The following is a 12,189-nucleotide window of genomic DNA, read 5'->3' on the forward strand; positions in this document are numbered from 1 at the left end:
TGTGATACAGACCGCTGCTCCTCTTCCTCTACCTGAGAGAGAAGAGAGGACATAGGGATCATTAACAAAAGAGATGGGAGAGGAGAGGAGAGGAGGGGAGGGGAGAGGAGAGGAGGAGAGGAGAGGGGAGGAGAGGAGAGGAGAGGAGAGGGGAGGGGAGGGGAGGGGAGGGGAGCGGAGGGGAGGGGAGGGGAGCGGAGGGGAGTGGAGCGGACAGCTCCTTGCATGGCTGCACATTCTCTTCCCCAGGCTTGGCTCAGAGAGAATCTCACCCACCCACCTGTCCATCAGTCCCACCCAGCCGTTCCCGTCCATCAGTCCCACCCAGCCATTCCCGTCCATCAGCCTTCACCCAGGGAGCCCTGTTCTGTTCTGACCTCTCCATTTTAACCATGCTCTCTGTTCTGACCTCTCCATCTTAACCATGCTCTCTGTTCTGACCTCTCCATCTTAACCATGCTCTCTGTTCTGACCTCTCCATCTTAACCATGCTCTCTGTTCTGAACTCTCCATCTTAACCATGCTCTCTGTTCTGACCTCTCCATCTTAACCATGCTCTCTGTTCTGAGCTCTCTGACCCATCCTCGTTCTTCTCTTCTCTCTCTGTTGTGATCTGTGGTGTGAGGTGGGTTATCTGTGTGGTAGATGAGGTTGGAAGGGCTTCTGCTTCTGCTAATAAAGGTTGTTTTGAAATTGAAAATAGTTTTTTATCTATGTCCATCAACCTTCTCTCCTCTCTGTCTTTTAACACAGTCTAATTGTGATACGTCCTCTCTCTTTTAACACAGTCTAATTGTGATACGTCCTCTCTGTCTTTTAACACAGTCTAATTGTGATACGTCCTCTCTGTCTTTTAACACAGTCTAATTGTGATACGTCCTCTCTGTTCTTCTCCGCCAGATTGCTCTGTGAACTGGAGCCCATTGGGGAAGCATGCCATCTATGAGGTGAACAATGTGACGTTCAGCCACCTCTCCTGTGACAGCCAGGCTGCTGTGGTGGTCCACTGGATGAGCAGCCCTCTAGGTACGTAACCAAGACGTCTACACCTGCACTGTCTATGGAATTAGAACATTCACCATGGTGAAATAAAGTAGATGCCCAGGACCTCTGGGTATGAGGTATGTACAGCTATGCTCACTGGCATACCTCACATGCCGTAAGGCATGAGATTAGCTATAAACCTGCACATTTTTCTCTTTGTTTTATGGGAAAATGTGTGGAATTGTATGAAGTTAGCTGTTTTCTAGAGTAGTTATGGACTGGAGATGAAAAAAGTCCCTCTGTGATTAGATATGAGCAGTCCTTCAGGGAGGGAAAAATGTCCCCATGCAAAAGTTAGTGGTAGGCCTACTGTTAAATTGTTTTCGATAGATCACATGACATTTCGGAGACACCATAACATTTCAAAACCTTGGTATGTGCACGTGTGTGTTTGCTTTCTACGCCTGGTGACACACAGGAGTGGTTTATGTTTATCTTCAGTATTTCAGGGCAGGCTGGGTTGAAGGGAGTAGAGTTTGTAGAGGAAAGAGGTTTGGGGACAGGAGAGGAGAGGAGAAGAGAGAAAAGGCTAATCTTCAAAGCCCTGTGTTGTCATGTTGGGCTTGTCCTGATCACAGACCCAGTTTACCTCCCCCAGCCCTTTGCTGTTGGTACTGATCACAGACCCAGGTTACCTCCCCCAGCCCTTTGTTGTTGGTACTGATCACAGACCCAGGTTACCTCCCCCAGCCCTTTGTTGTTGGTACTGATCACAGACCCAGGTTACCTCCCCCAGCCCTTTGCTGTTGGTACTGATCACAGACCCAGGTTACCTCCCCCAGCCCTTTGTTGTTGGTACTGATCACAGATCCAGGTTACCTCCCCCAGCCCTTTGCTGTTGGTACTGATCACAGACCCAGGTTACCTCCCCCAGCCCTTTGCTGTTGGTACTGATCACAGACCCAGGTTACCTCCCCCAGCCCTTTGTTGTTGGTACTGATCACAGACCCAGGTTACCTCCCCCAGCCCTTTGTTGTTGGTACTGATCACAGACTCAGGTTACCTCCCCCAGCCCTTTGTTGTTGGTACTGATCACAGACTCAGGTTACCTCCCCCAGCCCTTTGTTGTTGGTACTGATCACAGACCCAGGTTTTCTCCCCCAGCCCTTTGTTGTTGGTACTGATCACAGACCCAGGTTACCTCCCCCAGCCCTTTGCTGTTGGTACTGATCACAGACCCAGGTTTTCTCCCCCAGCCCTTTGTTGTTGGTACTGATCACAGACCCAGGTTACCTCCCCCAGCCCTTTGTTGTTGGTACTGATCACAGACTCAGGTTACCTCCCCCAGCCCTTTGTTGTTGGTACTGATCACAGACCCAGGTTTTCTCCCCCAGCCCTTTGTTGTTGGTACTGATCACAGACCCAGGTTACCTCCCCCAGCCCTTTGCTGTTGGTACTGATCACAGACCCAGGTTTTCTCCCCCAGCCCTTTGTTGTTGGTACTGATCACAGACCCAGGTTACCTCCCCCAGCCCTTTGTTGTTGGTACTGATCACAGACCCAGTTTACCTCCCCCAGCCCTTTGTTGTTGGTACTGATCACAGACCCAGTTTACCTCCCCCAGCCCTTTGTTGTTGGTACTGATCACAGACCCAGGTTACCTCCCCCAGCCCTTTGTTGTTGGTACTGATCACAGACCCAGGTTACCTCCCCCAGCCCTTTGTTGTTGGTACTGATCACAGACTCAGGTTACCTCCCCCAGCCCTGTGTTGTTGGTCCTGATCAAAGACCCAGGTTACCTCCCCCAGCCCTTTGTTGTTGGTACTGATCACAGACTCAGGTTACCTCCCCCAGCCCTGTGTTGTTGGTCCTGATCAAAGACCCAGGTTACTTCCCCAGCCCTGTGTTGTTGGTCCTGATCAAAGACCCAGGTTACCTCCCCCAGCCCTGTGTTGTTGGTCCTGATCAAAGACCCAGGTTACTTCCCCAGCAGGCCCCTGACAGGGAAGAGATCCATACCCTACACATCAAAGCTGTGATTTGTCTGTGAAAGAATGTGTGTGTGTTTGTCTTGACTGTCTCTGTTTGCACGCGATCTGTGCCTGTGTGACAGAGAGAGAGCAAGACTAAGAGAAAGGGAGGCCTCCTCTGCTTCCGTATGCTGAGGCGCTATTGAACTTGGTAACGCGAAGCCTTGGCTGATCCTCAGGACAATGCAGCTTGTTGTTCTCTGGGGGTTAATCCCTGGGACACTGCTCAGGTAGAGGGTTACACATTAATGGAGGAAAATAAAAGGATAAGAGAGAAGGAAAGGGGGGGAGAGAGGAGGGTGGGAGCTGAAGCTTCCGGCCCCAGGACAAAAACATGCCTGGAGACAGACAACCCAACCAGTTCGACAGCTCTTTCTTCCCACTTCTTTTTTTTCTCTCTGTCTCTCTGTGTGTGTGTTGACGGTGAGGCTGATGGTATCTGTGTGGAGGAGAGGAGGTGGTGTGTGTTACAGCCACCACAAAGAGGAGGCTCTTTCAGCTCCTCAGCTTGAACACACATACACGGAGCCTCCGCTCCCCACCGAGGTAACAGGAGCCACAGGGAATGTGTGTTTTCTGCCTCTGCTGTTGCCTCGGACTGATAAAGCAGAAACATAATTAACAGGGAGGTGCGCTGGCACACTTTGAAGGGCACGGGAATGCTCCCTTGGCACGCAGACACCCTCCCTCCTGTCCTCTGCAAACCTGGGTTCAAATGCTATTTCAAATCAATTTATAAGGTGTAGCTTTGCTTGCTTAAGCTTGCCTGTTGCTAGGAATCAATCGAGGAGTGCTTAAAGTGCAAATCCTGCCCACCTGGCACTCCAGACAGGCTAAGACACACCTGCTCGCTCACTCAGACACATCACTCTTTTCCTTCTCTTTGTTTTATGTCTCTGTGTCTTCCTGTTGTTAGTCTGGTGTTCTGTTTTTTTCATCTCTGTGTCTTCCTGTTGTTAGTCTGGTGTTCTGTTTTTTTCATCTCTGTGTCTTCCTGTTGTTAGTCTGGTGTTCTGTTTTTTTCATCTCTGTGTCTTCCTGTTGGTAGTCTGGTGTTCTGTTTTTTTCATCTCTGTGTCTTCCTGTTGGTAGTCTGGTGTTCTGTTTTTTTCATCTCTGTGTCTTCCTGTTGGTAGTCTGGTGTTCTGTTTTTTTCATCTCTGTGTCTTCCTGTTGTTAGTCTGGTGTTCTGTTTTTTTCATCTCTGTGTCTTCCTGTTGGTAGTCTGGTGTTCTGTTTTTTTTCATCTCTGTGTCTTCCTGTTGTTAGTCTGGTGTTCTGTTTTTTTCATCTCTGTGTCTTCCTGTTGTTAGTCTGGTGTTCTGTTTTTTTCATCTCTGTGTCTTCCTGTTGTTAGTCTGGTGTTCTGTTTTTTTCATCTCTGTGTCTTCCTGTTGTTAGTCTGGTGTTCTGTTTTTTTCATCTCTGTGTCTTCCTGTTGTTAGTCTGGTGTTCTGTTTTTTTCATCTCTGTCTTCCTGTTGGTAGTCTGGTGTTCTGTTTTTTTCATCTCTGTGTCTTCCTGTTGTTAGTCTGGTGTTCTGTTTTTTTCATCTCTGTGTCTTCCTGTTGGTAGTCTGGTGTTCTGTTTTTTTCATCTCTGTGTCTTCCTGTTGTTAGTCTGGTGTTCTGTTTTTTTCATCTCTGTGTCTTCCTGTTGGTAGTCTGGTGTTCTGTTTTTTTCATCTCTGTGTCTTCCTGTTGTTAGTCTGGTGTTCTGTTTTTTTCATCTCTGTGTCTTCCTGTTGTTAGTCTGGTGTTCTGTTTTTTTCATCTCTGTGTCTTCCTGTTGTTAGTCTGGTGTTCTGTTTTTTTCATCTCTGTGTCTTCCTGTTGGTAGTCTGGTGTTCTGTTTTTTTCATCTCTGTGTCTTCCTGTTGTTAGTCTGGTGTTCTGTTTTTTTCATCTCTGTGTCTTCCTGTTGGTAGTCTGGTGTTCTGTTTTTTTCATCTCTGTGTCTTCCTGTTGGTAGTCTGGTGTTCTGTTTTTTTCATCTCTGTGTCTTCCTGTTGGTAGTCTGGTGTTCTGTTTTTTTCATCTCTGTGTCTTCCTGTTGTTAGTCTGGTGTTCTGTTTTTTTCATCTCTGTGTCTTCCTGTTGGTAGTCTGGTGTTCTGTTTTTTTCATCTCTGTGTCTTCCTGTTGGTAGTCTGGTGTTCTGTTTTTTTCATCTCTGTGTCTTCCTGTTGGTAGTCTGGTGTTCTGTTTTTTTCATCTCTGTGTCTTCCTGTTGTTAGTCTGGTGTTCTGTTTTTTTCATCTCTGTGTCTTCCTGTTGTTAGTCTGGTGTTCTGTTTTTTTCATCTCTGTGTCTTCCTGTTGTTAGTCTGGTGTTCTGTTTTTTTCATCTCTGTGTCTTCCTGTTGGTAGTCTGGTGTTCTGTTTTTTTCATCTCTGTGTCTTCCTGTTGTTAGTCTGGTGTTCTGTTTTTTTCATCTCTGTGTCTTCCTGTTGGTAGTCTGGTGTTCTGTTTTTTTCATCTCTGTGTCTTCCTGTTGGTAGTCTGGTGTTCTGTTTTTTTCATCTCTGTGTCTTCCTGTTGGTAGTCTGGTGTTCTGTTTTTTTCATCTCTGTGTCTTCCTGTTGGTAGTCTGGTGTTCTGTTTTTTTCATCTCTGTGTCTTCCTGTTGTTAGTCTGGTGTTCTGTTTTTTTCATCTCTGTGTCTTCCTGTTGGTAGTCTGGTGTTCTGTTTTTTTCATCTCTGTGTCTTCCTGTTGGTAGTCTGGTGTTCTGTTTTTTTCATCTCTGTGTCTTCCTGTTGGTAGTCTGGTGTTCTGTTTTTTTCATCTCTGTGTCTTCCTGTTGTTAGTCTGGTGTTCTGTTTTTTTCATCTCTGTGTCTTCCTGTTGTTAGTCTGGTGTTCTGTTTTTTTCATCTCTGTGTCTTCCTGTTGTTAGTCTGGTGTTCTGTTTTTTTCATCTCTGTGTCTTCCTGTTGGTAGTCTGGTGTTCTGTTTTTTTCATCTCTGTGTCTTCCTGTTGTTAGTCTGGTGTTCTGTTTTTTTCATCTCTGTGTCTTCCTGTTGTTAGTCTGGTGTTCTGTTTTTTTCATCTCTGTGTCTTCCTGTTGTTAGTCTGGTGTTCTGTTTTTTTCATCTCTGTGTCTTCCTGTTGGTAGTCTGGTGTTCTGTTTTTTTCATCTCTGTGTCTTCCTGTTGGTAGTCTGGTGTTCTGTTTTTTTCATCTCTGTGTCTTCCTGTTGGTAGTCTGGTGTTCTGTTTTTTTCATCTCTGTGTCTTCCTGTTGTTAGTCTGGTGTTCTGTTTTTTTCATCTCTGTGTCTTCCTGTTGTTAGTCTGGTGTTCTGTTTTTTTCATCTCTGTGTCTTCCTGTTGTTAGTCTGGTGTTCTGTTTTTTTCATCTCTGTGTCTTCCTGTTGTTAGTCTGGTGTTCTGTTTTTTTCATCTCTGTGTCTTCCTGTTGTTAGTCTGGTGTTCTGTTTTTTTCATCTCTGTGTCTTCCTGTTGTTAGTCTGGTGTTCTGTTTTTTTCATCTCTGTGTCTTCCTGTTGGTAGTCTGGTGTTCTGTTTTTTTCATCTCTGTGTCTTCCTGTTGTTAGTCTGGTGTTCTGTTTTTTTTCATCTCTGTGTCTTCCTGTTGGTAGTGTGGTGTTCTGTTTTTTTCATCTCTGTGTCTTCCTGTTGTTAGTCTGGTGTTCTGTTTTTTTCATCTCTGTGTCTTCCTGTTGGTAGTCTGGTGTTCTGTTTTTTTCATCTCTGTGTCTTCCTGTTGTTAGTCTGGTGTTCTGTTTTTTTTCATCTCTGTGTCTTCCTGTTGTTAGTCTGGTGTTCTGTTTTTTTCATCTCTGTGTCTTCCTGTTGTTAGTCTGGTGTTCTGTTTTTTTCATCTCTGTGTCTTCCTGTTGTTAGTCTGGTGTTCTGTTTTTTTTCATCTCTGTGTCTTCCTGTTGTTAGTCTGGTGTTCTGTTTTTTTCATCTCTGTGTCTTCCTGTTGTTAGTCTGGTGTTCTGTTTTTTTCATCTCTGTGTCTTCCTGTTGTTAGTCTGGTGTTCTGTTTTTTTCATCTCTGTGTCTTCCTGTTGTTAGTCTGGTGTTCTGTTTTTTTCATCTCTGTGTCTTCCTGTTGTTAGTCTGGTGTTCTGTTTTTTTCATCTCTGTGTCTTCCTGTTGTTAGTCTGGTGTTCTGTTTTTTTCATCTCTGTGTCTTCCTGTTGTTAGTCTGGTGTTCTGTTTTTTTTCATCTCTGTGTCTTCCTGTTGTTAGTCTGGTGTTCTGTTTTTTTCATCTCTGTGTCTTCCTGTTGTTAGTCTGGTGTTCTGTTTTTTTCATCTCTGTGTCTTCCTGTTGTTAGTCTGGTGTTCTGTTTTTTTCATCTCTGTGTCTTCCTGTTGTTAGTCTGGTGTTCTGTTTTTTTCATCTCTGTGTCTTCCTGTTGGTAGTCTGGTGTTCTGTTTTTTTCATCTCTGTGTCTTCCTGTTGTTAGTCTGGTGTTCTGTTTTTTTTCATCTCTGTGTCTTCCTGTTGTTAGTCTGGTGTTCTGTTTTTTTCATCTCTGTGTCTTCCTGTTGTTAGTCTGGTGTTCTGTTTTTTTCATCTCTGTGTCTTCCTGTTGGTAGTCTGGTGTTCTGTTTTTTTCATCTCTGTGTCTTCCTGTTGTTAGTCTGGTGTTCTGTTTTTTTCATCTCTGTGTCTTCCTGTTGTTAGTCTGGTGTTCTGTTTTTTTCATCTCTGTGTCTTCCTGTTGTTAGTCTGGTGTTCTGTTTTTTTCATCTCTGTGTCTTCCTGTTGTTAGTCTGGTGTTCTGTTTTTTTCATCTCTGTGTCTTCCTGTTGTTAGTCTGGTGTTCTGTTTTTTTCATCTCTGTGTCTTCCTGTTGTTAGTCTGGTGTTCTGTTTTTTTCATCTCTGTGTCTTCCTGTTGTTAGTCTGGTGTTGTTCTGTTTTTTTCATCTCTGTGTCTTCCTGTTGTTAGTCTGGTCTGTTTTTTTTCATCTCTGTGTCTTCCTGTTGTTAGTCTGGTGTTCTGTTTTTTTCATCTCTGTGTCTTCCTGTTGTTAGTCTGGTGTTGTTCTGTTTTTTTCATCTCTGTGTCTTCCTGTTGTTAGTCTGGTGTTCTGTTTTTTTTCATCTCTGTGTCTTCCTGTTGTTAGTCTGGTGTTCTGTTTTTTTCATCTCTGTGTCTTCCTGTTGTTAGTCTGGTGTTCTGTTTTTTTCATCTCTGTGTCTTCCTGTTGTTAGTCTGGTGTTCTTTTTATTTTTCATCTCTGTGTCTTCCTGTTGTTAGTCTGGTGTTCTGTTTTTTTCATCTCTGTGTCTTCCTGTTGTTAGTCTGGTGTTCTGTTTTTTTCATCTCTGTGTCTTCCTGTTGTTAGTCTGGTGTTCTGTTTTTTTCATCTCTGTGTCTTCCTGTTGTTAGTCTGGTGTTCTGTTTTTTTCATCTCTGTGTCTTCCTGTTGTTAGTCTGGTGTTCTGTTTTTTTCATCTCTGTGTCTTCCTGTTGTTAGTCTGGTGTTCTGTTTTTTTCATCTCTGTGTCTTCCTGTTGTTAGTCTGGTGTTCTGTTTTTTTCATCTCTGTGTCTTCCTGTTGTTAGTCTGGTGTTGTTCTGTTTTTTTCATCTCTGTGTCTTCCTGTTGTTAGTCTGGTGTTGTTCTGTTTTTTTCATCTCTGTGTCTTCCTGTTGGTAGTCTGGTGTTCTGTTTTTTCATCTGTTTTTTTGTTTGTTTAGTTTCTACAATTGTAAAGCTACTTTGGGTCCTGTCAAAGTGATATATAAGTCACATATAGTATTAGTATTATTATTATTAAAACAAATGCTCAATGTATTTGAAAAATTGCAAATAGTATTTGAACCCATGTCAAGTACTCTGCCAGGGCACAGACGCTTTCTCCTGCTGGTTCATATTATGGTCTCTCATAAAAAGGAAGAAAAAAGGTCTCGAAATGTGTTTGATGCCTGCCCTGACCGTGTGTGTGTGTGTGTGTGTGTGTGTGTGTGTGTGTGTGTGTGTGTGTGTGTGTGTGTGTGTGTATTACTATTCTTGTGGGTTCCGGAAATCACTAAAAGTCCCCACAAGGATAGTAAAACAAGGACAATTCTACCAAGAGGGGATATTTCCCATATCCCCACGAGGACAAAAGCTATTTTAGGGTTATGCCTAGGGGTTAGGGTTAGTGTCACAATTAGTAGTTAGGATTAGTAGTTAGGGTTAATAGTTAGGGTTAGTAGTTAGGGTTATGCTTAGTAGTTAGGGTTAGTAGTTGGGGGTTAGTAGTTGGTGGTTAGGGGTTAGTAGTTGGGGTTAGGGGTTAGTAGTTAGGGTTAGTACTTAGGGTTAGTAGTTAGTAGTTGGGGTTAGTAGTTGGTGTTAGTAGTTGGGGTTAGGGGTTAGTAGTTAGGGGTTAGGGTTAGTAGTTGGGGTTAGTAGTTGGGGTTAGGGGTTAGAGGTTAGTAGTTGGGGTTAGTAGTTGGGGTTAGTAGTTAGTAGTTGGGGTTAGGGGTTAGTAGTTAGGGGTTAGTAGTTAGGGGTTAGGGTTAGTAGTTGGGGTTAGTAGTTGGGGTTAGTAGTTGGGGTTAGAGGTTAGTAGTTGGGGTTAGTAGTTGGGGTTAGTAGTTGGGGTTAGAGGTTAGTAGTTGGGGTTAGTAGTTGGGGTTAGTAGTTGGGGTTAGTAGTTGGGGTTAGTAGTTGGGGTTAGTAGTTGGGGTTAGTAGTAGGTAGGTAGTACAATGTGTGTATCTTTACATGGTTCTTCACTTTATTTGTGCTGTTATCAGGTTTTGGCCCAAATCCCTCATCAGTCAGGTCACACTAACCTGTACTACAGACAAGGAGGAGGAAGGTAGAATCCATCCTGTCTGACTAACCTGTACTACAGACAAGGAGGAGGAATGTAGAATCCATCCTGTCTGACTAACCTGTACTACAGACAAGGAGGAGGAATGTAGAATCCATCCTGTCTGACTAACCTGTACTACAGACAAGGAGGAGGAAGGTAGAATCCATCCTGTCTGACTGACCTGTACTACAGACAAGGAGGAGGAATGTAGAATCCATCCTGTCTGACTAACCTGTACTACAGACAAGGAGGAGGAATGTAGAATCCATCCTGTCTGACTAACCTGTACTACAGACAAGGAGGAGGAATGTAGAATCCATCCTGTCTGACTAACCTGTACTACAGACAAAGAGGAGGAATGTAGAATCCATCCTGTCTGACTAACCTGTACTACAGACAAGGAGGAGGAATGTAGAATCCATCCTGTCTGACTAACCTGTACTACAGACAAGGAGGAGGAATGTAGAATCCATCCTGTCTGACTGACCTGTACTACAGACAAGGAGGAGGAAGGTAGAATCCATCCTGTCTGACTAACCTGTACTACAGACAAGGAGGAGGAATGTAGAATCCATACTGTCACACTAACCTGTACTACAGACAAGGAGGAGGAATGTAGAATCCATCCTGTCTGACTAACCTGTACTACAGACAAGGAGGAGGAATGTAGAATCCATCCTGTCTGACTAACCTGTACTACAGACAAGGAGGAGGAATGTAGAATCAATCCTGTCTGACTAACCTGTACTACAGACAAGGAGGAGGAAGGTAGAATCCATCCTGTCTGACTAACCTGTACTACAGACAAGGAGGAGGAATGTAGAATCAATCCTGTCTGACTAACCTGTACTACAGACAAGGAGGAGGAATGTAGAATCCATCCTGTCTGACTAACCTGTACTACAGACAAGGAGGAGGAATGTAGAATACATCCTGTCTGACTAACCTGTACTACAGACAAGGAGGAGGAAGGTAGAATCCATCCTGTCTGACTAACCTGTACTACAGACAAGGAGGAGGAATGTAGAATCCATCCTGTCTGACTAACCTGTACTACAGACAAGGAGGAGGAATGTAGAATCCATCCTGTCTGACTGTGCCCAGCCTCTACACTATGAGTTCCATCCTGTCTGACTGTGCCCAGTCCCTACACTATGAGTTCCATCCTGTCTGACTGTGCCCAGTCCCTACACTATGAGTTCCATCCTGTCTGACTGTGCCCAGCCGCTACACTATGAATTCCATCCTGTCTGACTGTGCCCAGCCCCTACAGCATGAGTTCCATCCTGTCTGACTGTGCCCAGCCCCTACACTATGAGTTCCATCCTGTCTGACTGTGCCCAGTCCCTACACTATGAGTTCCATCCTGTCTGACTGTGCCCAGTCCCTACACTATGAGTTCCATCCTGTCTGACTGTGCCCAGCCGCTACACTATGAATTCCATCCTGTCTGACTGTGCCCAGCCCCTACAGCATGAGTTCCATCCTGTCTGACTGTGCCCAGTCCCTACACTATGAGTTCCATCCTGTCTGACTGTGCCCATCCCCTACACTATGAGTTCCATCCTGTCTGACTGTGCCCAGTCCCTACACTATGAGTTCCATCCTGTCTGACTGTGCCCAGCCCCTACACTGTGAGTTCCATCCTGTCTGACTGTGCCCAGTCCCTACACTATGAGTTCCATCCTGTCTGACTGTGCCCAGTCCCTACACTATGAGTTCCATCCTGTCTGACTGTGCCCATCCCCTACACTATGAGTTCCATCCTGTCTGACTGTGCCCAGCCCCTACGCTGTGAGTTCCATCCTGTCTGACTGTGCCCAGTCCCTACACTATGAGTTCCATCCTGTCTGACTGTGCCCATCCCCTACAGCATGAGTTCCATCCTGTCTGACTGTGCTCAGCCCCTACACTATGAGTTCCATCCTGTCTGACTGTGCCCAGCCCCTACAGCATGAGTTCCAGGTCTTACCCTCTGGCTCCCTGTTTAGATTCCCCACTGTTTAGACTAACAGGTGCAAGCACTCCTTCACCACTATGGCCATTGCCATTTTAAATACAGGGAAGAGAAGGAAGAAGGCTAGGAATGATGATGTTGAGGAGAACGATGGTAATGTTTTTGATGTTGATGCTGATGATGTTTTTTGTTTTTGTCAGCACATTGTTGATATGTTGTTGACAAGATACAGAGAACTTGACTTATTAGACAACTATGGCTTGCTTAGTGCTGCCTCTAAAGTGGACTACTAGTAGGCTTACTGTGTATAGTAGTATTGATGGCTGTCAGCCCTAGGACTTGATGGAGTAGCTCATTGTATTCCACTAGGACTTGATGGACAAGCTCATTGTATTCCACTAGGACTTGATGGACAAGCTCATTGTAT

At 44.8% G+C, this 12,189-nt stretch overlaps 1 protein-coding gene across 3 annotated transcripts in view; it reads left to right on the forward strand.

Annotated features, from left to right (window-relative positions):
• LOC110494741 (interleukin-17 receptor D) overlaps positions 1-12,189 on the forward strand; it is a 59,479-nt gene that overhangs the window by 33,187 nt on the left and 14,103 nt on the right. For all 3 annotated transcript variants that reach the window (XM_036950788.1, XM_036950789.1, XM_036950790.1), the window contains one exon: positions 901-1,026. In XM_036950788.1, the coding sequence (XP_036806683.1) occupies positions 901-1,026 (126 nt within the window). The remainder of the gene's footprint in view (positions 1-900; positions 1,027-12,189) is intronic.

This window comes from Oncorhynchus mykiss, chromosome 17 (assembly GCF_013265735.2).
Source record: "Oncorhynchus mykiss isolate Arlee chromosome 17, USDA_OmykA_1.1, whole genome shotgun sequence".
Lineage (NCBI taxonomy): Eukaryota > Metazoa > Chordata > Actinopteri > Salmoniformes > Salmonidae > Oncorhynchus > Oncorhynchus mykiss.